The sequence below is a fragment of the Haemaphysalis longicornis genome, unplaced genomic scaffold, assembly GCF_048455015.1.
Source record: "Haemaphysalis longicornis isolate Haplotype H1 unplaced genomic scaffold, Haemaphysalis longicornis Haplotype H1 scaffold_13, whole genome shotgun sequence".
Lineage (NCBI taxonomy): Eukaryota > Metazoa > Arthropoda > Arachnida > Ixodida > Ixodidae > Haemaphysalis > Haemaphysalis longicornis.
The window spans coordinates 62,260,796-62,285,039 of NW_027526233.1; the positions used below are offsets into that span (position 1 = coordinate 62,260,796).

The 24,244-nt window shown below is 45.4% G+C and overlaps 1 protein-coding gene across 1 annotated transcript in view; it reads left to right on the plus strand.

Annotated features, from left to right (window-relative positions):
- Nucleotides 1–4,748: 4,748 nt before the first annotated feature.
- LOC144164071 (caspase-3-like) overlaps nt 4,749–24,244 on the plus strand; it is a 90,266-nt gene continuing 70,770 nt past the window's right edge. The window contains exon 1 of the mRNA XM_077694645.1: nt 4,749–5,025. Within this exon, the coding sequence (XP_077550771.1) occupies nt 4,885–5,025 (141 nt within the window). The 5' untranslated portion in view covers nt 4,749–4,884. The remainder of the gene's footprint in view (nt 5,026–24,244) is intronic.

The following is a 24,244-nucleotide window of genomic DNA, read 5'->3' on the forward strand; positions in this document are numbered from 1 at the left end:
TCCAGCCTTCTCGAAGCCCGTGGGCGTCACCCGTCGTTTTGGTCGAAAAGAAGGACTGAACATTGCGATTTTGCGTTGATTAAAGAAAGCGCAATCAAGGACTAAGAAGGACGTGTACCCGTTGCCCCGGATCGATAACTCCCTCGACAGGCTTCATCATGCCCGTTACTTTTCGTCAATGGATTTAAAGAGAGGGTAAATACAGATCGAGTATATGAGCGCGACCGCGAGAAAGCAGCCTTCATAGCACCGGACGGGATTTATGAATTTAAAGTCCTTCCTTTCGGCTTCTGTTCGGCAGCAGCAACATTCCAACGAATGATGGACACGGTTCTGTCCGGTTTCAAGCATTAGACGTGTATAGTATACCTTGAGGACCTTATCGCGGTATCGTCAACCTTTTCAGAACACCTGAAAGACTATCCTGGGTTCTTCGCGCCGTAAGAACAGCTGGCCTCACGCGTAAAGCGGAAAAATATCATTCCTGATACCAAGAACTCAGTTTCTTTGGCTACGTTGAAGTCACGCCGGCATCATGCCCGATCCTGACAAAGTATCCGCCGTGTCCAACTTCGCGACGCCTGCCGACAAAAAAGCCATACGGCGATTTTTAGGCCTATGCTCCTATTACGGGGGGTTCATCCCAAACAATTCCCACATTGCGGCTACACAAACAAGCGTCGCCCGCAATGACGTCGCCTTCGTTTCGAACACTCGGTAGCAGGCTGCTTTCGAGAAGCTGCGGCGTCGCTTACAAGGGCCGCCTGCGTCGCCCATTTTGATGAAGATGCGACAACCGCAATCCATACAGATGCCATCAACGTTAGGCTTGGAGCAGTGCTGACTGAATTGCAAGATGGTGCGGAGAGAGTTGTCGCTTACGCAAGCTGAGCACTGTCCCGTGCGGAAACTATCTATTCAGCTACAAAGGAATGCCTGGCTGTTGGTTGGCAGTCTTGAAATTCCCGAGGTAATTCTCCGGTCGCTCATTTCGAGTTGTTGGCGACCACCACTCCCTTTGTTGGTGGCCAGTTTGGAAAACCGCAGTGGTCGCCTAGCCCGCCGGAGCCTTCGACTTCAGGAGTTTGAAATGACGGTTGTCTTTAAGGGAAGGAAATAACATTCTGACGCCGACTGCCTGTCTCGAGCTTCAGTCGAGTGCCCCAGACCGGAAGATGATGACGATGCGGCGTTTCGTGGTGCCACCGACGTCAAAACTTTGTCCTATCAGCAAAGGGAAGACGTCAAGTTGCAGCCACTGCTAAATTTTCTGGAAGGGCAAACTACGCACAACCCAAAGCTGTTCACACGTCGACTCTACTGTTTTTTCTTTCAGAAACAATGTCCTCTACAAAAAAACTTCGGCACGAATGGAAGAGACGATCTTCTCGGTGTTACCACGAGCCTTAGACAAGAAATACTACAGGCCTGCCACGACGACCAACCCGCTGGTCACCTCGGTTATGCACGTACGATGTCCTGAATAAAACAGAACTACTACTAGCCCAAAGTTCCTTCGACAGTGGAGCAATACATCTGTACCTTCCGTGACTGTCAGCGACGTTGAACACCGCCGGGACGCGCAGCTGCTTTACTTCAACCCGTCCAAATACCGGAAACACCGTTTCAACAAATCGGCATGGACTTCTTGGGCCCCTTTCCTACGTCTCATGGGGGGCAACCAGTCGATACTTGTAGCCACCGACTCATCTTACGCTACAGCCGAAACGAAAGCCCTGCATAGTTGCACAGCTCTCGACGTGCCCCACTTTTTCCTCGAAAGCATTGTTTTCCGCCATGGCGCTCCGTCAATTGTTACTAGAGACCGACAGACAAAATAAATGGCTATTAAATACAATAAATGAACAACCCGTACCACGTACGTATAACGGGTGACGCCAATTAAAAATAAACAAAGTGGACTGAAGTCAAAAAGAGTCTTTACGAGACAGGAAAAGAAGAAAAAAAGAAGAGACATCTATCCCGCGAAACCAAGCCAAGGGAGGGGGAGCCAATCAGCGGCATTTTATTTACTAATATGTGAAAGCTAGGTTATGAATCAACATGTGGTTCTTTATACATGTGATCTTGTTAGGCAAATATAAATGCAGGTGAAGTGCTTCCTCGATGGTGAAATCTCATGCTCAATGTTGACTCTTCTTGATCTTCTGTCTTGATGTGCCGTCTTCGTTCTCTGCCGTGATCCGACCTTAATCTTCCCCTGTCCTGCTGTCTCTTGTGCCATGGTAGACCTTCTGTAAAACTCAGAAAGTGATTACTTCCTTCAACCCCCCTTCCCCGTATTTTTCCTCCCCTTTACTTCATATTGAATCTCGCTGTTACTGATGTTCCAACCTGAACTGTCTTGATTCTGGTTTCACATTGTTTCACCATCCGCAGAGAAACGGACTGACCGAAAGGTTCAACAACACACTTGGAGACATGCTGAGCGTGTACGTCAACGACCAACGCAAGAGTTCGGACCAAGTACTACCATACGTGACTTTTGCCTACAATACAGCCAGGCAAAAAACCACGCGCATGGCGCCGTTCACTCTTTTGCACGGTCGCGAGGCAACCATAATTTCAAATGCCATGCTCACTCACGACGGTGGGAGCGACGACACGACTGCGCAGTAGTTCGCCCATCACCCGGATGAGGCGCGTGAACTCGCAAGACATCGCATGAGGCAACAACTGCATGATTCTGCGGCTTACAATGCTCGACACAGGCCTACTTCTTTCCAGCCTGGTGACAACCTGTGGGTATGGATACCGATCAGACGTCGAGGGCTATGAGAGAAGCTCATGAAGTGCTACTTCGGACCCTACAGAGTACTACAGCAACTTAGCGACGATACGTATGCAGTCAATCCGGCGGACAGAGTTTGCACAATCCGCCCTCGTCGTCAGCCTAAGGTCGTCCACATAGTCCGCATAAAACCATTCATCGCGACGACGCGACGGGTTGAAAATGAAGTTCTGCTCCGTTCTGCCTTTGGAGGGGACATAAACTGTCACGAATCCACAAGCACGTGAACGAACTTTTATTTGTGACATCCCAGCCAAGACGACGACGACAATGAACGAGTGCTACGTGAAACGCATCATCATCAGCTTTAGTGCTTCTCTGTCAAGGGTGTTCTCCGCCGCTTCTTATTTTAGCTTTTCTAAGTCATGCTCAAACCCCCCCCCCAACCCCGCATTTTCTGTACGCGTCAATATCTCCCCCCCCCCATCAAAATCGAATAATAAACAAAAAAGTCACCAGAGCTTTAACGGCACACGTCGAAAAGACCTTCATTTCTACAAAAGTGCATATTTGGAGGGAGTAACTCATTTACTTGTTATAATAGCGTAAATGGATATGTTTGGTCAAGCAGAATTTTGAATAACCCAAAAGTAAATAAATATTTTTTAACAAGAATGACTTCACCAAATCACAAAAATGCATCTGATGCATCACTCCTAAACACCGAAGTTTTTACAAAAAGACTCTAAAAGAGCGTTTCAAAAACGAATAAAAATAGCCAAAATGCCGAATCCTCTAATGCGCTGTACTTTGGCGAAAATATAGATTAGCCGGAAGTAACATCTTCAATCGTTGTGATAGTGTAAAAGGTAATATTTGGTTCGTCAGAATTGCGAAAAGCCAGGAAACAGAATAACAGAAAGAATAAAACTTTGTCGAGATTTATCTGACAAAAAATATAAATATTTTATACGTAAACCCAGAGCTGAAGAACAAACGAAAATAGTTGTTAAAACAAATGCCAAACTACAAATCAAACACCCTATACCAACGAACTTTTCGACACACAATCTACCTTTGAAAACCACATAATTACCAAATTAAAAACAGTTCATCGCTATATTGGTACATATAAAAACATCGGCCTTAAGACAAAAAAGCGTTATAACGGCGGTTGTGCTAGTTCGCGCATACTAACTGAGAATCACAACTGCGAAAAAAATACGGGACAAGTGACTTGTGTCGTCATTTCGTGTCCCTACTTTTTTGCACTGTTTTGAATTTCAAATAAAAAATAATAAGAATAAAATTACCGAACCTCTTTTGCTACTCACAGTCATAACTGACTCGAAGGAATTCGCGCTGCAGAGAATTCTATGAATATTTGCATACCATTTTTGGTATGCGCCGGTTTTTTTATTTTCCTTTTTTTCTTTACATTATCCTTTTTCCCTTCCCTTGTTTCCTTTTTCTTTCTTTTTTTATTTTTCTTGTTCTCCTTTGTGTTCAGTTCGGTGTTCGGAGTTTTGTGCTTGTAATCAGTACTTTTCAGCGTACCGATGGGCGCGTATTTGAACCACCGAAGAACGGCTCAGTGCAGCGCCTTCCGTGCTGAAGCTCAATGCAGCTGAGAAAAAAAATATTGCCTCACCGCCACCGGAACAGCCCAAGTGGGCCGACGGCACGTTCCCTATCGCCGTTGCCATAGTGACGGTCGGGCTGTGCAATGAACTTCGGCTTCGTAGAAGTCCTTGAATAGGCTCTTCTGGTGAGGGCTAAATGTTTACTTTCGCGGCCAGATAACTACAGCCGTAAGGCTTCCAGCTTATGCCTTCCTGAATGCATTTGACCTTAGGCCTCTTTGGGTGAGTCATTCTCGTCGGTTTATTCGTTTGCCCATTGGGCGGTGTATTTCGTCCTCTCGCCCGTCGAGAGAAGTTTCTCGACGATACCCCTCTCATCACTTCAGAAACAGCGGTAAAGAGCAGCAATTGGTGGAGGGGACTTGTGGAGAAGTTGTTCCTGGGCACCCGTCTTTTATTCGATGTGACGTTTAACGCTAACTTTCTGGAGCTTTATCTCGCCTCATTTTTTATTTCGCCGAATAACCTTTGTAAAAGTGAATAACCATCATGGACTTGGAAAAAAACCCAGTTTACATTGTGGGGATGGCGGTTGTAGGTTTATTATTAATAATTGTTGTTTTCTGGTGGTGGAAAGAAACGTTAAAGATTTATGTGGCTGCTAGAAGATCAACCGTCAACGACCTTACGGTAAGACTTAGCCCTTATTTGGATACAATTACGATGGATTTGTTTTTAATAAGTATGTGAAAATGTTAACCCAATTTTGATGGTACCATACACTCAGTAAATCCAAGGGATGGGTTTCATGTTCTTTCATGTGTAAACCCACGAGTGACCAACATTCACTCATTTGTTAACTTCTGGGAAATATTTGTCAGATAGCCTATGTCATCTAGTGAGCAAAGTCCCAAAAGAAAAAAAAAGTCATAATATAGGAGCACAACGAAAGAAAACGATACCTACCTCATTTTAGATGACATTGTTCCAATGAACTAATTAAAACTGTGATTTTTATGGGTGAAACAACTTCCGGCTTTACTTTTTTGCGCGCAAACAACGTGTTACCGCCTTTTGAGAGTGCGTTACAGAACAACTCTCGCATCGTGGCTAAGCTGATGGTGGACAATTTTACGCCCAGCCGAAATTTTTAATTAGATAATCAATTTATATGGATACCTAAATTCTCAATGTTTCTGGAGCTGTAGTGCTACCTCCTTTTTCCAGTTAGCACTTAAGACAACCTTAAAATAGTGGAGCAATTCATTTCGAAATAGGAACTGTTTTACTTACCAAAAAATTGTTTTAATGAACACGCTGTTAGAAACCTAGAGTATGACTATTTTAGGAGCAACCATTTAGTTTTTTTATTGAGGTCACTATAAAGAGCCATGGCATAGCGCGCTAAGAATAGATATAAAAAGGTTCATTTTTGACGAACCTTCAACCGTCAACCAATAGGCTTTCGTTCTAAGGAAATAGTGCACAATTTTCAACAAAGATGTTTGGAAAATCAATTATAAAATCATTATTTTAGCTTAAAATATTTCTGGTTTTATCGCACAGATCCCTCGTGCTCCATTATTTTAGCTTAAAATACCTCTGGTTTTATCGCACAGATCCCTCGTGCTCCAGCACGAGGGATCTGTGCGATATTATCTGAATGCTAACTTTCTCAACACCCACAAGAAAATATGTACTGTCTTCTGCTCATTGGTGGCCAATGCAATAAGAATCGATAATACCCATTTAAAACCTCGCTTTTGTTTTTGTGTCTTTTATGCCCTTCCAATGCATGATCGACCTTATCAATGTTGCAGATAAAATTCTCGCTGTCATAGAAACTCCTGTCCAGGAAATTCCGCCCCATGGTAGTTCAAACAGTTGAGACCCAGCCGAACTCCGGAATGAACGTTGAGTCGCCTATGTGCCCTGATATGTTCGTGGTTTGAATTGCATATGTTGTCTCGCGTGTGTCCACCTTGTGCCAAACATTTTGGGCAACTTTGTTTCGGCTGTTGAAGAAAGTGTAGCGAGTATAAGTGTTCTAGAATTTCCCCAATGTACATTATTCGGAAATTTTTATAACCACCACCTCTTCGTAAGAGGTACAGATGGAAATTTTCATTGCTGGCGCAGTAGAACTTCGAAAATTGTTTTCACAACTATGCACTTGTAGTGGGCCATGGGCCTGCGTACTCTCTCGTTTTGAGTGCTGACGGATCCATTGTTCAATTATTATGATCATTTCTATTTTTGTTTGATGTCGTACTTTGATTACAATTTTGAAGTTATCCAGTCTAATTTCTATAACAAATACCACAACTACCAGTTTCCTTAACCAGGCGACTGGGCCCTCATTCATTAGGTAAAGACACAGTTTTCAGTAGAAACATTTATAGCAGAGTAGGAGATGTGAGAGAAGAAACCCACATTTTTGAAGTGATGGTGAGAGGGACCAAAATACTTTTACTTTTAAGAAACAAATATTTTAAAGCGAAGCCGCTTATCCAATCGTTACAGTTTTGGTTCCGCAGTTAAAAATACGAGCAACATGCCGAGCGCACGCGAGCGCATGCATCGCAGCAACCAGCCGGCAGTACAAACCCGAAGAAAAACCACATAGCTCATGTGTGCATGCTTAGGGGTGACCCCCAGCGTCCCAGAACAAGTTTGTCAAGTCAAGCACACCCACTTAGGGAGACTGGTAAGGATAGCAGCCACCGCACGGTGGTTAGCGACCGTCTGGCATCCCAGCTCACGTTTGTCAAGCCACCCAAACCCTTTTGGAAAGATTGCGAACGGTTGCCCTCCCAATCAAAACAAAATCCAGCATTTGCCGTAACCATAACAACTGTTGCTTGGAAGGCGAAAGACTGAATAGTTCACCGTCATTGTGGTAACACTTGCCCGGATCGAGAAAAACCTGTCACAGCGTACGCCGCTGGAAACAGATTTTCAATAATTATCACTTCAAAAAAATGAAGAAACTTCACACCCACAGGAACAATGACCGAGTAAATGTTGTTGCGGCGGCGAAGGAGACGCAAATCGGCTGCAATCGTGGTCTTATACCGTCGTAATGGTCGTGAAGGTTGCGTACACCTTCGCTACCTGTACGTCTTACGCGATAGTGTGAGCTCCCCCCGTTTTTCCTGTCTGCCTATTTCATAGCTGTGTTAGTTTAAAAATATAAGAGAGGTGGGTTCAGAAACATGATAACATAATGCGGGAAATTAGGTCACAAAGGCATTCCCTTCAAGATTAGGCCTTCCTTGATGCGGCTCAGTCATTTGAACGCTCATCATAACGGCCTGTTTTAAACAATTTCTTCGCATTTTATCCCTTACAGAAGCCACACTCAAGTTTGACTTTGTTGTTTTTGCGTACACATTGCAAAATGAGGGTGAAACATGGGGCACCTTTGCTTGTTCTGCACTCACGAGATTGCAATGGTGCGTCCCTTCATGTTGTTGCTGTTGTTCCAGCCCTTGTGGCTGACCTAAGCTTCGTCCCATTTTTCCGCGCGGTTTTTGAACCAATGAGACATATAGTCGACATTGAAACATAAAATGTATTTCATTGTTTAGAATCATTGAAAAGCTATCTTTGTAGAAGTCAAGGAGGTTAAAAAAAATTGCTCCAAGGAGCACGCAGCGGCGTTCGATTGGACAGCAGTGCTTTCGCTTTAACCACTTGTAAGAAGTGGTTAGGTGTGAGGCATTTATGTCCTCCCTTCTCACATGTTCCGTATGCTGTATGTCCTCCCTTCTCACATGTTCCGTATGCTGTAACAAGATGCAATATCATAACTTCCCGTAATTTGGCAGGTTCAATTCTTTTAACCTCCTTGGTAGAAGTACGGAATGGATTTACAATCACCGTCGTCATGTGGATTTACCATCCACGTCAACAACGCAAACGGGGCGAGTTCCGCATTTAAATTTATTATACTTAAACAAATGTATACATATATATATATTGTAGCCAAGGTAACGGACAGACGCAAGAGACGTAACAGGCCATCAAGACATCGGAGTGTGTGCCTCACCAGCATAGACCATTTAGGATTACGCCAAATTCAGACACGGGGATATGCGCCAAAGTGGAGGCAGGGAAGACGATGTATAAATACCTAAACATTAATACCCAGAAAGTGTAGGGGAAAATCGACCCACCCGTAGCGTAGTGGTTATTGCACCAGACCGGTATTCTGGAGGTCGTGGGTTCGGATCACACCTGGCGGGCATTTTTTCTCCACTTTCTTTCTTTCTTTCCAAATTATTTATCTGTTTTAATGACCTGCAACATCCTCCCCTTTGCTTTCCGAGGTATTCTTGACTGCCAACTCTTATTTCTGGCTTATTTTCAACGAGCCCCTCATTTCCCATATATATAAATATAACAAAAATAAGGGTTGGCAGTCAAGTTTGGTCATCACAACAGACCGTTATTCTGAAGGTCGAGGGTTGGCATCCCACCTGCGGCCACTTTTTTTACAAATTCTTTATCTGTTTCAATGACCTACTATATCCTCCCCTTCCCTTTGATTTTAGAGGTTTTCTCGACTGCTAACCCTTATTTCTGTCTTATTTTCAACGAGCCCCTCATTTCGTATTCTGCTTCGCTACATGCATAGCTAGGGCCTCTGTTCTGGCAGTCTTCGTGCCATAGGGAACGTAAGAGGGTTCACCGCTGGTCGACCACTCCGGACATGTCGGAGAAACTCGAGTCACGGCCCGGTGTTAAAAAGAAGGTCCCCTTCACCCCGAGAAGTCGGAGTGGCGCTGGCTACCACCCCACAGCACAGGAAAAAATTACATTGACAGAAATACCTTGGAAAATGGAGGGGAAAATTAGCCCCGCCGGTAGCGCAGTGGTCATCGCACCAGACTGGTATCCTGGAGGTCGTCGGTTCGGATCCCACCTGGCGGGCATGCTTTCTCCAATTTCTCTGCACTGGTGTAACACCCCGCATACCCCCACTCGCTTGGGTAATAGTGTCTCACGAGACACTACTCCGGACTTTACGCTTACATATGGTCTCAAAGATCCAAGATGGGAGTGCCTCACAGAAACGTTCGGAAGTGACCATTATATCTTGCAGCTAAGGCTACCCCATCACAATGGTCCACCCTAACGAATAGGCACTGCCCGCCTCACCAATTAGCCAAAATTTCGGAAAGACACAACGACGAGCTCCGACCACTTGATTGAAGAATGGACCGCACAAATGTTGCCGGCAGCTAAAAAATATACCAAAGAATTACCGTTGACTTAAGACTGTCCCGCAATCTATGCACACCTCTTGCACCTATGGGAAGCCAGGCGAGGGCGTATAAAACGCTGGAAAAAACGAAGAACAAATCGAAAACTTCGTCTTCGCATAGCACAGCTAACACACGCAACGGCGTCGTATGCCAGACAGCTCAGCCAACAGAACTGGTAGCAGTTCTGTGACGCAGTTACAAGATTACCTCGGCACCCGACGCACATGGCACCTGCTTCGGTTTCTTATGGGGAACAAAGATTCTATATCGGCCACAGCACATCAGCTCAGACGGCTTATTCACAATTACCACGGCACAGAAGATCTCCTTGAGCAGCTCACGAAACCTTGGCAATATTGGAGCGACAAGATCCAGCCTCCCCACCAACCGTACATGGGTGCTCCCAAACCTGAAATAGATGCCCTTTCACGCTTGTGGAGATGGAAGCAGCGGTTCACCATTTAACCAGAAACACCACGCGAGGCAATGACAACATTCCTAATAAGTTGCTCCGGAACATCCACGTCACTGCGTTAGAGGTTCTCCTAGAATATTTTAACGAGCATTGGATTGTCGGTACTTAACCCCCCATTGGAAGCATGCCGACATCATTCTAATACCTAAACATGGAAAACCGCTTCCTGCCGCTAACCTACGACCCGTCTACCTCACGTCTTCTGTGGGAAAGCTCCTTGAACACATGGTGCAAAACCGCCAATCTCCCTATATCGAAGACAACGGCCATTTTTAGACCACAATGTACGGCTTCCAACCAAATCTTTCTACCGAAGATATCCTCTTGCAACTGAAAGAAGAAGTAATTGATCGGCTCACCAGCACACAGAAGCGTTGCATCCTCACCCTGGATATCAAGGGGGCTTTCGAAAACGTCTCCCACCGCGCCATCCTTCAGGGACTAACCTCGATTGATTGTGGACAGCGAATGTACGACTATGTCGCGGCTTTCCTCTCCGGCCGTACTGCAACCATCGGCTTGGGATCTATCCGCTCCACCACATTCAATACCATACCTAAAGACACCCCTCAAGGCTCCGTCATATCACTGCTTCTGTTTACTCTGAAGGACCTTCCCCCATATTGAAAAATATCCCACATCAGAGGCACGCGCTTTTCGCGGATGACCTCACCCTATGGACCCCGACGGGGTCTATGGGCTAGAAACAAGACGCCATGCAAAGCACTATTGAAGAAGCACAGCAGTATCTAAGCGCCCGGGGCTTTGATTGTGCTTCGGAAAAATCGGCCCTCCTTACTCTCTGCACCAAGACAGCGCAACATCGGGAACAAATGATCCCGGATCCGGCGCTCACAATTGCAATAAAACCAGTCCGAAACGTTGACCATCTCCGCATCTTGGGTCTCACAATTCCGGAAAATGGATCAGGTCTGAACACGATTGCACCTCTGCAACGAACGCTCTCACAACTCATTCGCCTAATATACCCTGTATCCAATCGAAGATTCGGAATGCAAGAGTCCGATACATTACGCATTGTTCAAGCCGTACTGATTAGGCTGGTTGCCTACGGCACACCATACTTGGCCCTCAAAACGAGTTAAAGAGCAAGGCTTGACATTTTGCTCCGCCAGTGGTACAAGACTGCCTTAGGCCTACCTCCAAAGACATCAACGAAGAATTTGTTGTGTCTAGGAATCCATAACACCTGGGAAAGAATGCAAGAAGTGCACCACATCTACCAGTTAGAACGCCTAAAATTAACACCGACTGGACGGACCACGCTGAGATGGTTAGGCTATTCGACACCCTCTTACAAGAGCACAAAGAAGGAATACCACTGCACGTACGAGAAGCCTTTCGTGTAGCCCTGATTCCAAGAAACATGGATCCGGTTCACAATAAGGCTCGACGTATCGCTACAGTGCGAGCTATGTGCGCTAAATACGGTAATAGCCCAATTGCACGATACACCTACGCGTCCCCGTATCCGCATCGGCTAGCCAAAGCTGTGTGTGTAACAAATGCAGCACTGCATGAAATGACCACTCTCACCGTCCGCACAACATCTATAGAAGTTGCCGAGGAAGTTGCAATTGCCCCAGCTGCCACGACGGGTGACGACGCTATCACAGTGCTGACAGATTTCCAGGCAGTTTGCCGTAATTACCTACGAGGACACATTTCCAAAACAGTGCTTTACATCTTCAATAGCAATCCCCGACTCCCCAAAGTACACCTCGCCTGGGTACCTGGACATGAATTCCTTCAAGGTAATGAGGCGGCCCATGCCGCTGCCTGCGCGCGTACACACCGGGCCATTACCCAAGAGCGAAAAACTTCGCTTGTTGCCCCCAAAATGAACCCGCTCACGAATTACGCCGAAATATTAGCCTACTACCGTCTAGACGCAACAAAATACCCGGAACCGCACCCAAGTCTATCCAGAGATGAAGCCACCACCCTGAGAAGACTGCAGACAAATACATATCCCCACAGCACCCTTTATCACGCCCTTTACCCAACTCAATACCCCGCCACCTGCAATTTCTGTCCTTCTCCTGGCACCCTATATCATCAGGTATGGGAGTGGCAGAAAACCCTCCCAACCGCACCTTATCCTATGAGCAGTGGGAGGCTTGCCTGAGTAGCCGGGACCTCAGGATCCAGCAAGACCTCGTGACGAGGGCCCGGACAGCCAGCCGCAGCCAGGGTACCATGGACTAAGGACTCATTTGCTATCCACCAGGAGGGCGCCCTAACATCTGCTGCTCAGGCTCGCAAATAAAAATTTATCAAGCAATCAATACACGTTCTTTCTTTTCAAATTCTTTATCTGTGTCAATGACCTACCATATGCTCCCCTTTGCTTTCCGAGGTTTTCTTGACTGCCAACCCTAATTTTTGTCTTACTTTCAATGGGCCGCTCATTTGCTATTCTGGTTCGCTATATATATATATATATGTATATAAATAAGGGTTGCAGGTCAAGAAAACCTCGGAAAGAAAAAGGGAGGATGTGTTGGGTTATTGAAACAGATAAAGAATTCGGAAAAAAGCAAGTGGAGAAAAAATGCCCGCCAGGTGGGATCCGTACCCACGACCTCCAGAATACCAGTCTGGTGCGATAATCACTACGCTACCGGCGGGGCGATTTTCCCGTCCATTTTCTGGGCTATTTATGTTAAGGTGTTTTTGTTTCCGGTGCTTGGGGGTGGTAGCCAGCGCCACTCGGACTACTCGGGGTGAATGGGGACCTTTTTTTTAACCCCTGGCCCGTGACTCGAGTGTCTATGACATGTCAAGAGTGGTCGCCCAGCGTTGAACATTCTTAAGCTTCCTAGGGAACCAAGACTACCAGAAGGGACGCCCTCGCTATGCATGTAGCGAATCAGAATGGGAAATGAGGGGCTCGTTCAAAATAAGCCAGAAATATATATATATATATATATATATATATATATATATATATATATATATATATATATATATATATATATACATATATATATATATATATATATATATACCTCGAGTTTTTAAGTTCCAAGTGAAATAAAATGATGATGATATATCCATTAAAATGTGTATATATGTATATATATATATATATATATATATGTATATATATATCTATATATATATATTATAGAACATAACTGTTGGCAGTCAATAAAATCTCGCAAAGCAAAGGGGGGAATGGCGAAATCTTGTTTCTTTAAAGTGTCCTGCGACACGCTACCTGTAATTGTATGCTTAGCAGAGAGCGGTTTTTTCGCCCCATGGACAGCAAACTGTAGTCTGTGTAAAAAGTCGGAAAGGGTCAACCATGTGTTTTACCGAATGCTGGGGCCCGGTGTTCCACTGAGAAATCCTTGAGCGTACTTTAAAGAATTAGTCACCCATAACCCCACACGATATTCGGTTCCTGCCCCTGGAAAGTGAGGGTGGTGTACCGTATGACTTAATCATGGTGCTTCGCCTGCACAGCATATAGAGGACAAGAATGGCCGTGCGAAATGCGGACACAAACGCCTGGCCTGTCAGGGAAAACTTCGCTGAAAGTGTGCAGTACCTACAGGAGGTGCTCCGTTTAGAGGATGAACCTCCAGAGTGGTTGCCTGTCCTGGATGATCTTGTGTGCCTTACGAAGTTTTAAAACCTATCCTTGAGCAAAGGCTTGCTGACAGCTTCTCAAATTATGCATTTCCGTTTCTGTTTTGTACAAGTGTCTAAGCGGGCAATAAAAAAATGCAAAGGGAGGAAAGTGCTAGGTCTTTGAAACAGATACAGAATTTCGAAAAACAAAAATAAAGTGGAGAAAAACTGCCCACCGTATGGGATCCGAACTCACGACCTCAATATTACGCTTGGTGCGATGCCCGCTACGTTACCGGCGGGGCTATTTTCCCCTCGACTTTTGTGGGGATTTACGTTAAGATTTTTTTGTTGTATTTTATTCAAGGAAGGCACAGGGGTGGCGTAGAGGTAGAGCATTCGCCTCTCGTGCAGAAGGACCGTGGTTCGAATCCCAGTGCTGTACACCTCACACCGTATTCAAAAACTATCCGAATATTGATGAAATTGCAGATATGGGCTTGGGGTGGGCTTGACCCCGGCGACCATTGCAGGTAACGCACTCCCTCACCAGAGCAAGATTTGCCACCCTGGTGTAGTAACTGCCACAACCTCCCATGAATACGTCAATTAACCTACGGCCCTCAGTCTCCTGTGGCTGCGAAGCAACTGACAACGGCGGAGGTCAGACCTGTGACGCAGCAGAGGGTGCTATGAATCCCTGGACCAGGATAGGCCCCCATTGTAATCTGAACCTGAAAACGTTTAACACGAGAACCTTATCAAGCGAAGCGAGTCTAGAGCTGTTGTTCGAGGAATTAGAGGGCATTCAATGGGATGTCATTGGGCTTAATGAGGTTAGGAGCACAGGTGAAGCCTTTACGGTACTTACAAATTGACACATCCTTTGTTACCGTGGTCTAGTGGACAGAAGAGAACTGGAAGTGGGATGTCTGGTCAATAAAACTATAGCTGCCAATATAGAAGAACACCACAGCATTAACTAAAGGGTAGCAGATCTTGTAATTAGACTGAATAGGTTGAACAAACTCAAGGTGGTACACAGCTAGGCCCTTACATCCAGCCAGAATGACCCGGTAGTGTAATGCTTATATGAAGCCGTGGAATCGGCAATGGCTAAAGTAAAAACACAGTATACCGTAGTTATTGGTGACGTCAATGCTAAAGAAGGCCAGAATCAGGCTGGGGACAAGGCAATTGGGAACTATGGCCTGGGCTCTAGGAATAGCAGGGGGGACCTACTAGTCTTGTTCGCAGAACGGAATAACCTACGCATCATGAATAACTTTTGCAAATGAAATAGCCGGAAGTGGACGGGGAGCAAACCGAATGGGGAGCATAAGAATGAAATAGACCTCATATTATGCGATAATCCTGCTGTCGTGAAGGATGTGGAAGTGCTCTAAGGGTAAGGTGTAGTGACCATTTTATGATAAGATATCGAATTAATTTAGAATTGAGGAGGCACCGTAACAAGCTAGTACGAAAGAAGCCGACTAATGAGCTGACAGTAAGGCGTAAAGTAGAAGAATTCAGGATCGCGCTGCAGAACTGATACTCGGCTATTACCGAGGAAGCCGGGCTTATGACGCAGGAAGCCAGCGACAACGTTACATGCATTATCATGGAGTGTGCAGTAGAAGTCGGGGGCACGATTGCTAGAAATGATACTGGTAGACTTTCTCAGGAGACGAAAGATATAATTAGGAAACGGCAAACCATGACAAACCATGACAGAATAGAAGTAGCGGAGCTTTCGAAGTTATTCAATAAGCGTAAGATAGCTGACGCACGGAAGTATAATATGGAGAGGATAGAATATGCTGTAAAGAACGGAGGTAGCCTGAAAGCAGTGAAGAGGCGTCTTGGCGTGAAGAAAAATCAGATGAATGCACTTAAAAACAAGCAAGGCAATGTCATCACAAATAGGGATAACATAGTCACAGTGGCCGAGGAGTTGTATAGGGCTCTGCAGAGTTGCCGGGACATACAGGATAATGCCGAATGAGAAATTAGTTCGGAGCAGATAGACATCCCCCCAGTAACGACCGAAGAAGTAGGAAGGCTTTGAAGGAAATGAAAGGGGGCAAAGCACCTGGTGAGGATCACATAACAGCATTCCTCTTGAAGGATGGCGGAGAAATTGTACTTAAAAAACTGGAAAACCTGTATACGGAATGCCTAATTACCGCAAGCGTACCGGAATATTGGAAGAACGCGAACATCATCCCAATCCATAAGAACGGTGACATGAACGACTTCAAAAATTACAGGGCGATCATCTTACTGTCAGTCGTCTAAAGGTACTTACCAAGGTAATCACTAACAGAATTTCTGCAACCTTAGACTTCAGTCAACCTAAAGAACAAGCAGGGTTCCGTAAAGGCTATTCAACAATGAACTATATTCACACAATCAATGAGTTGATAGATATGTGCACTGAGTAAACTGAACCCCTATATATAGCCTTCATAAATTTTGAGAAAGCATTCGACTCGGTCGAAACTTCAGCAGTAATTCAGGCATTACGCAACCAGATGTAGATAAGCTATATGTAAGAATAGCAGAGGATACCTACAATGGTTCCACAGCTACCATCATCCTGCATAAGGAAAGCAGTAAAATACCTATAAGGAAGGGCGTCATACAAAGAGACACAACCTCTCCAATGTCATTCACATCATGTTTAGAAGAAGTATTCAGAACGAGATGGTGGGAATAAGGGTAATAGAGAATACCTCAGTAACCTAAGATTCGCTTGTGACGTTGCCTTGCTAAGTAACTCGGGAGACGAATTGCAAAGCATGCTTTCCGCAATAGACAAACAGAGCAGAACCGTAGGCCTCAAAATTATTATGCAGGAAACCAAAGTAATAATGAATAGACTCGGGACCGCACAGCGGTTTGAGAGAAGTGGCGAGGCAGTGGAAGTGAGAAGCGTATATATCTAGTTATAAGTTGTGACCCCGGATCCAAAACATGAGCCAGAGATAATTGGAAGGATAAAAATGGTGTAGAGTGCATTCGGCAGGCATTCTCATTTAATCAATGGCAGCCTAACGTTGTCCCTTATGGACAAAGTGTATGACAGCTGCATCTTACTCGGGATCACCTACGGGGCAGAAACTTTGAGGCTCACTAAGAGGGTTCAACTAAAATTGACGATGACTCAGCGCTCAATGGAACCTAAGATGGTAGGTGTAACATTAGGGACAACAAGGGACCGGAGTGGGTCAGGGAACAAACGCGTGTTAAGGACATATTAGTAGAAATTAAAAAGTAATGAATGTGGGCGGGGTATCTAATGCGAAGGCAAGATAACCGTTGGTCATTAAGTGTATCAGACTGGATCCCTAGAGAAGGCAAGCGTTGCAGAGGCGGCAGAAAGTCAGTTCGGCAGATGAGATCAAGAAGTTTGCGGGGATAAATTTGTCGCACTTAGCCCAGGACCGGGGTAATTGGAGAATATTGGTAGAAGCCTTGGCCCTGCAGTGGTCGTAGATAGGCTGGTGGTGGTGGTGATAATGATGATTATTTTTTTTGCTGTCTTGTGGTTGTAGCCGGTGCCCCTCGGTGAACCCCGAGGACTCCGAGGGACCTTCTTTTTATCCCCCGGGCTGTGACTTGAGTGTCTACAACAAGTCCAGAGTTGTCGACCAGAGTTAAATCCTCTTCATTTTTTTATTTATTTATTGTGTCCTCAGGGTAAAAATACATTGCAGAGGAGAGGGGCAATAAAAATCAAGCAATTAACTATACAAACACAAAAATACTTCGAAAAGAACATTAGAAGAGAACATCAAGTTCGTATGGGCTATGTTGACTAGATTACAACTCAGTGCACAATTAACACGTTAACAAAAAAAGCCTTGGCAGTAAAATGAAATCAACGCAAACACTTCTCAAGTAACCCGAAGACAAACCAATGGATAGACATTCCGCCGAACAGCGGGTAAAAAGAAAAAAGAAGAAGGTACACAGGCGGGAAAGAGGGCCTTATTTCAACAGCGCATGCACACGAAATAACAAGTGTCATATCCAAGAATCTATAGCGTTATCGTATACACTTCAAAAAAAAAACACGATCGTTTGGAAATTTCAATTTACAAATAATTTCAAACAGAGCCCGCGCGCGCTCATACAAAACAAACAAAAACAGCAGCAAACAAGGGCACATGAATCACATTCCATAACGTTGAATTTCCCCACGCCGTATATGACACTGCAAGGGTAACATAGCGGGAACCGTAGTGAAAAAAACTAAACGAAACTAGGTCACTACGACGAGAGGAAATTATACAAGGCAGATTTAAAGAGAGTAGGATTGACTCTGCGGGTTATGAAATGGGGAATACGATTCCAGTCACTGCAAGTTTTGGGCAAAAATGAGGTTGAATGTTTGACGGTGATTGAATGAAGAGCATAGACTTTCTTGAGATGGTTTTGGCACGATGAGAAGTAAGACGGATGCCTCATCCAGATAGTACGCAAAGCAAGATTATGATAGTATATTTTATGAAAGAGGCAGTGACGTGCGTTTTTTTATCGGGTGGCTAGTGCGGGAAGGCCAAAGTTAAACTTCACCTGTGTTACGCTTAATGTGCGACTATAATTACCAAGAATGAAACAGGGTGCATTGCTCTTAACTCGCTTAAGCATGTCTATTAATCTAGAGTCACCAGGGTCCCACACTGAGGACGCATACTCAAGTTGAGGGTAGATGTACGCCGTGTACAAGAGCAGCAGTTTTAGAGCTGTAGGCGCAAGGAAGAAATTTCTGCTTACTTTAGGGTCTGGTTAGGGTGAGCTGTGATATGTTCGATATGAGTAATCCAGGAAAGGTTGTTAGTTATGTAAACACAAAGGTAACGTTAGGATGTTACAGAATCTAATGGGGCATTGTTTAGGTAGTATGTTGAATGTATCATTAGAATAACTAATGATAGTTATTCACTAGCGGTGGGCTTGTTTATGTTCCAAAACTGTTCGAGATTCGTCCTTAGCATGCAAGGAAGGGTACTGGAAAAGAATGTTAATTTCGTAACCCTTAAGGCGAATAAATACTTAGAACCAGCTTGTTTATACTGCGCCCATCGATAAGAACTTGGTGAGCGTAGAAAACTGAAACATTTCCTTCTTTTTTTTTGGCCAGCCGAATTAAATGCCTAATATACCATGGGGCGTTGCGATTAGAATAAACAAGGCGAACCGCAAACAAATTGTTTATTACTTCCAGAACGTTCTTCTTGAAGATATTCCAGTTGTTTTCGACCGATTGTTCAAGGTATCTTGGCAAAAAAACGTCTGCAAATGAATCAAGCTCTCCCTTGATCGCAGAATAGTTCCCTTTGTTGTTATTCTTAATGGTTTTGGAGTGTTTTCTGGATGATGGGAGAGTGTACGTTATTGAAAAACGCAACACATCAAGATCACTGAGGCCGGGAAATGCGCAACTGGCGAGATTATGTGAGGTGAAGAGATGAAAACTACGTCCAATACACATGAAGAATGCTCTGTGATTCGTGTAGGCGATGCTACAGGCTGCGAAAGGCCGAAGTATGGGCACATTTTCGTAAAACGGTTTGCTTCCATTGTGTCTGGATGAGGTAAGAGAAGCGTGTTAGACAAAATATTATTAGGGAAATTGAAAAGATTTGAAAATCTGGCTGTAATGGCGTTTTAGCAGTCCTGCAGGCTTTCGCAAAAATAATTTAGCTGCTGACGGTGGACGATAACAGACACGTGGTATAATTTTCATGACGTTCACGATTATGTAACACCATGCGGACTCCAACTCAGATATGACGGGTAAACAAAAACTCTCATAGCATTCACCAACACCAATCAGGACACCCCCTTTAATTCTTTCTTTTCCATCATTCCGAAAGATTCAATACTTTTGTCAGTATAAAAAAGTTCAGAATCTCTTACTTTGCTCGATAGCCACGTTTCAGTTAACGCAATGATTGTAACCGAGAAGAATTCGTGGCAAGGAGCATTGTCTAAATTGATGTAGAAGCATCTGAGCATTTTACCAATCAATGACCCGTCTTTAGCGCGGAACTCCCAGCAAGTTTTGGAAGTTTTGTTTGAGCAGCGCTTTCGTGGGGAATAATTATAGGCGTTTTCAGTGGACGTTGAGGATCTTTTCAATTCACTGTCTCATAATGCAATTATGTGTGCTGTCAGAGAGTGCATAGCTGACTTCGGGCCAGTGGCCCTCCAGAATTCCGCAGGGGTGTGAGTTGAGAATTTTTTAGAATTGCTCAGTTTTTATCTTTCTTCAGCTGTGGTGCACTTTGGTGGTGACTACGTTGTTCAGAGGGAAGGAAGTTTGAATACGTTCCTGTATTGCAACCAAATAAAGTGAGTTTGTTCTAGCCTATTTTGACAAGCATATTTGCCCGTGCCCTGACCCAGGAATTGCTGCCACGGTTTTTAGATATGTTGACGACTACCTGGGTATTTTAAAAGGTGTCGAGCCTCTAGTAAATGCCCCTGTTGAGCCACGAGTGCCGAAAAGCGAAAATCAAGGCGTAAGAAAACTGTTTATTGGCGATGCGGCTAGCTTCCGAACCGTCCACTGCCAGATTCCATGCACGAGCTCTCTTCCCTTTTACTACTGCCTCGTCGTCTTCGTGGTCGGAGGAGGCAGCGGCTGGAGGGATTGAACATACTCCAGGCCCCGGCAAAAGTGTTAAGTAGCGGCAAGTTAAAATGGGCAGAGTCTCTGGATAGCTCTGATGGTGACAAGACCATCCTGCACATTGATTTTGCACGAGCGGCTACGGCCGTCCATGCTTCTGTAGACTTCTAGTATACGAACCAGGTTCCACATTTGACGAGGCATTTTCTCTGCATAGACGAGCACGATGTCCGCCACGTTAAATTTTGTTGCCGTCCTTCGGGCTGTAAAATGGGCTGATCGCAACTGAAGGAGGTACTCCTTGTGCCATCTGGTCCAGAAGTTTTCCGTGAGTCACTTTCTATACTGTTGCCTTCGGAGATCGTCTGTGCGCGTTGAAGTGGTGGCGACATTCGATGCCCCACGCGGTAGAGCTGTAAACCTTCTTTCGATCAGGATGTCGGCGGGCGTTAACGCACACGGTTCACCTATGTCCGACTGGATGGATATTAATGGCCTAGAATTCATCACAGCTTCGACTTCGGTATGAACTGTTGCTGGTTCTTCGAAGGTGAGAAGAGCTTTACCCAGAATGTTGCACAGTGTTGTCTTAAGAGTTCTCACGAGACGCTCCCACCACCAGCCCCACCAAGGGGCGTCAGGCGCGATTAACCTACAAGCAACTTCGGCGCTGCTGATATGCCCAGCGACGCTGTCTTGAAGGAACATCCTGTGAAGTCGCTTGACGTCAGATGATGTTTTTCTAAATGTCTTGGCATTGACTGAATAAATGACTCGAGGTAGGCCCCTCCGTGATACGAAACGCCGGAAAGACATCAGGAATGCTTCTGAGGTCATCGAACTGACCAGTTCCAGATGCACTGCTCGTGATGTAGCACATGTCAAAAGAGCTATGTAGCTGTTGGGGCTGTTAGAGGACCGTATGAAGAGTAGCCCTGTGAAGTCTATCTCCACAGCTTCGAGAGGATTAGTCGATCACAAGCTGTGACCAGGAAGAGGGGCAGAGGGAGCACTGCCTGGCCGTGTTGAGAAGCGCTTGCACAGGTATCAGCCATGGATGACTCCCTTGACTTGGAATCGAGCTTGTGAATCCAGTAGCGTTCTCTCAGTTGAGTTAACGTGTCCCTCACGCCACCGTACATAACTTGAAGGTGGGATCTTACTATATATAGTTCCGACAAACGGTAGTATGGTGGCAGAATGATTGGGTGTTTCACTTCTTCTGGAACAGGTAGTCGTGACAGGCGACCTCCAACTCGAAGTGGATCATCGGAATCCAGAAAGAGGTTGAGTTCAGTGATTGGTGATGAGCCCTCTAAAGCGGTGTCATTTGAAAGGCAGTCGACCTCACTTTTATACGCTTGGGATTGAACAACCTCGACCCAGTACTTTTCGACCCGTGTCATTTCTTCAGCTGTCCTTGGGCCCGAGGTTATTTCGAGGCGTCAGCAGTGGTTTCTGAAGCGGAAGACCCTCGCCGTGACTCTAAGCAGCAAAGAAAGCTTGCTGTATCTAGCAATATTAAGAAGTGGTTCTAGTGCTTCAGATTCAGTAACGTGTGCGATTTGGACGGTTATCGCTTCTGCCTCCAAGGGTTCCCATTCAGTGCTACAGTCAACAGCTTGCGATGGCCAAACATCTTTATCCGTTAACCATGCAGGGCCATGCCACCAAGCTTGGGTTGATATTATTTTCTCAATGGATGCACCACGAGTTAACATGTCAACCGAATTGTCTTTTCCAGGACAATACCTCCACTTGGTCGGATCTGTCTTTTCGTTGATTTCTCTAACCCTCTCAGCGACGAATGGCTTGCACTTGACCGACGCACTTTTTATCCAAGTCAATGTGATCGTTGAGTCTGTCAAGAACCTGCAGTCTATTTTGAATCACGCAAGAGCCTTGGCCACGTATGTAAGAAGTCTTGCTCCAACCAATTCTTCTAAAAGCTCTAGTCGAGGGAGGGTTACTTTCTTGATCGGTGCTACGCGTGATTTTGAAATTAGCAAATGTCCTTGTCTTGGGTGATTTGTGACGATTTAGGCAACAGCTCCGTATGCTAACGGGCTTGCGTCGCAGAAAACATGTGTCTCTAATTCTTCTGGTAGGGCGAAGGTTCCACCAACACACCTAGAAACGGTGACAATGTTGAGTTTCAGTAATTGACGCACCGATTCGTCCCATTCAAATTGCAGATCTTGCGGTAAGTCGTCGTCCCTAGCGCTGCCGCGTGACCAAAGCTTCTGACAGAGCATCCTTGCCGCTATGGTGAAAGGGCCAACAAATCCGAGTTGGTCAAAACCACGCGAAGCCGTCTGCAAGAAAAAGCGTTTTGTGTTTGCTCTTGATTTCAAAATTTCATCAGGTTAGTCAGAACTAAACTCAACGTATCCTTCGCGGGATCCCAAGCGATTCCTAGCACCCTTATCGTGGATTCTTGAAGGACAACCATTTCCTTGCTCGCCGCCCTTTGCCCTTGCTGCAGAAACTCCCTGACTTCGTACGACTTTGTAGTCCACTTCCTCAGTGTCATTCCTGCCGCCTCCATAATTTCTTGTGCTTCAATGCAAACCTGGATGACCTCCTGTTCTGTGGCGGCACCAGAGACCAGGTCATCGACGTAGAATGACTCGCTGAGCAATTCGGCCGTTTCAGCTTTTTCTCCAATTGTATTCTTTAAATGGTGAAGGATTGTTGCGGTAAGCAGGAATGGGCTACATGTTGCTCCGAACGGAACTCTCGTCATTCGGCATTCCGTGAGCTCATGCTTGACGTACTATAAGCTACTTCCTTCTTTAAACAAGAGAAATCGGAATGCATCCCTGTCATCTTCTTTGATAGATATCTGAAGAAAGGCTTTTTCTATGTCACCAATGATGGCAATAGGGCTAGTCCGGAACCGGTGGAGAATTTTGTCTATTTCTTGGTACAAGTTGTCACCTTTTTCAAGGCATTCATTAAGTGATTTACACCCTCTGGCGTGTGGCGACGCGTCGAACACGATCTTCACTTTTGTGGTAAGGGCCTGCTCTCTAATGATTTCTCTGTCAGGCATGTAGTAGAGTTTCTCTGGGTAAACGGAAGGGTTTCTACTACTTCAGCGTGTCCTGATTCGAAGTACCCTCTGATCGTCTTGTGATACATTTTCAGCAGTACCTCATTCTTGAACAGCCTGTATAAGAGTCGTTGCAGTCTTGTGGTGGCAACCTGCTTGTTGTTAGAGAGCTCGAAGCCGTCCTTCCAGGGTAGAGCTACCAGGAAACGCCCATTTAGGAAACGAATGGTCTTTTCGAACCGCTGAACGGTTGTTCTTTGCTCCAAGCATTCGCCGATCGATTCCGATATACCCTTGCTCTCAAGCTCCCAAAATGAGCGGACAATCTCGTCTGACTCTACTGCATGTGTTCTTAGCACGTAAACCATCATGCGTGAGGTTTTGCTGATTGTTGCTAAAGCGGTTGTGGTACCCTGGAAGGTCCATCCGAACTTGGAATTCAATCCGATTGGGCTTTCGTTTCCTTCAAATCTCGAGACTTCTCCGGTTAGCACTGTCCACACCTGGTCTGAACCTATTAACACGCTTATGCCGCATGTAGTTACGATGGTCGGCCGCATCAGTTCATCGGCGATGTTTTTCCCGGACATTTTAAAGGTCGCCACAAAGGATGACTCCTTGCAAGTCGCCTCAATGTCGTGGCAGATGTGGGGTATCACAATTGCCCGCAACACAGCTTCACTGCCCGTGAACTGGTTATGTAACCGGATTTCTACGACGCGACGTTTTATAGGTGGTTGGGTCCTCACGTTAACGAACGTATCCACTGCAATCGTGGTGAACCCAATGCTCCTCGGCCGAAGATGCGCACATAGGTCCTCCGTCAGAAAGGTGCGCTAGCTTCCGGCGTCGAAAACTCCTCT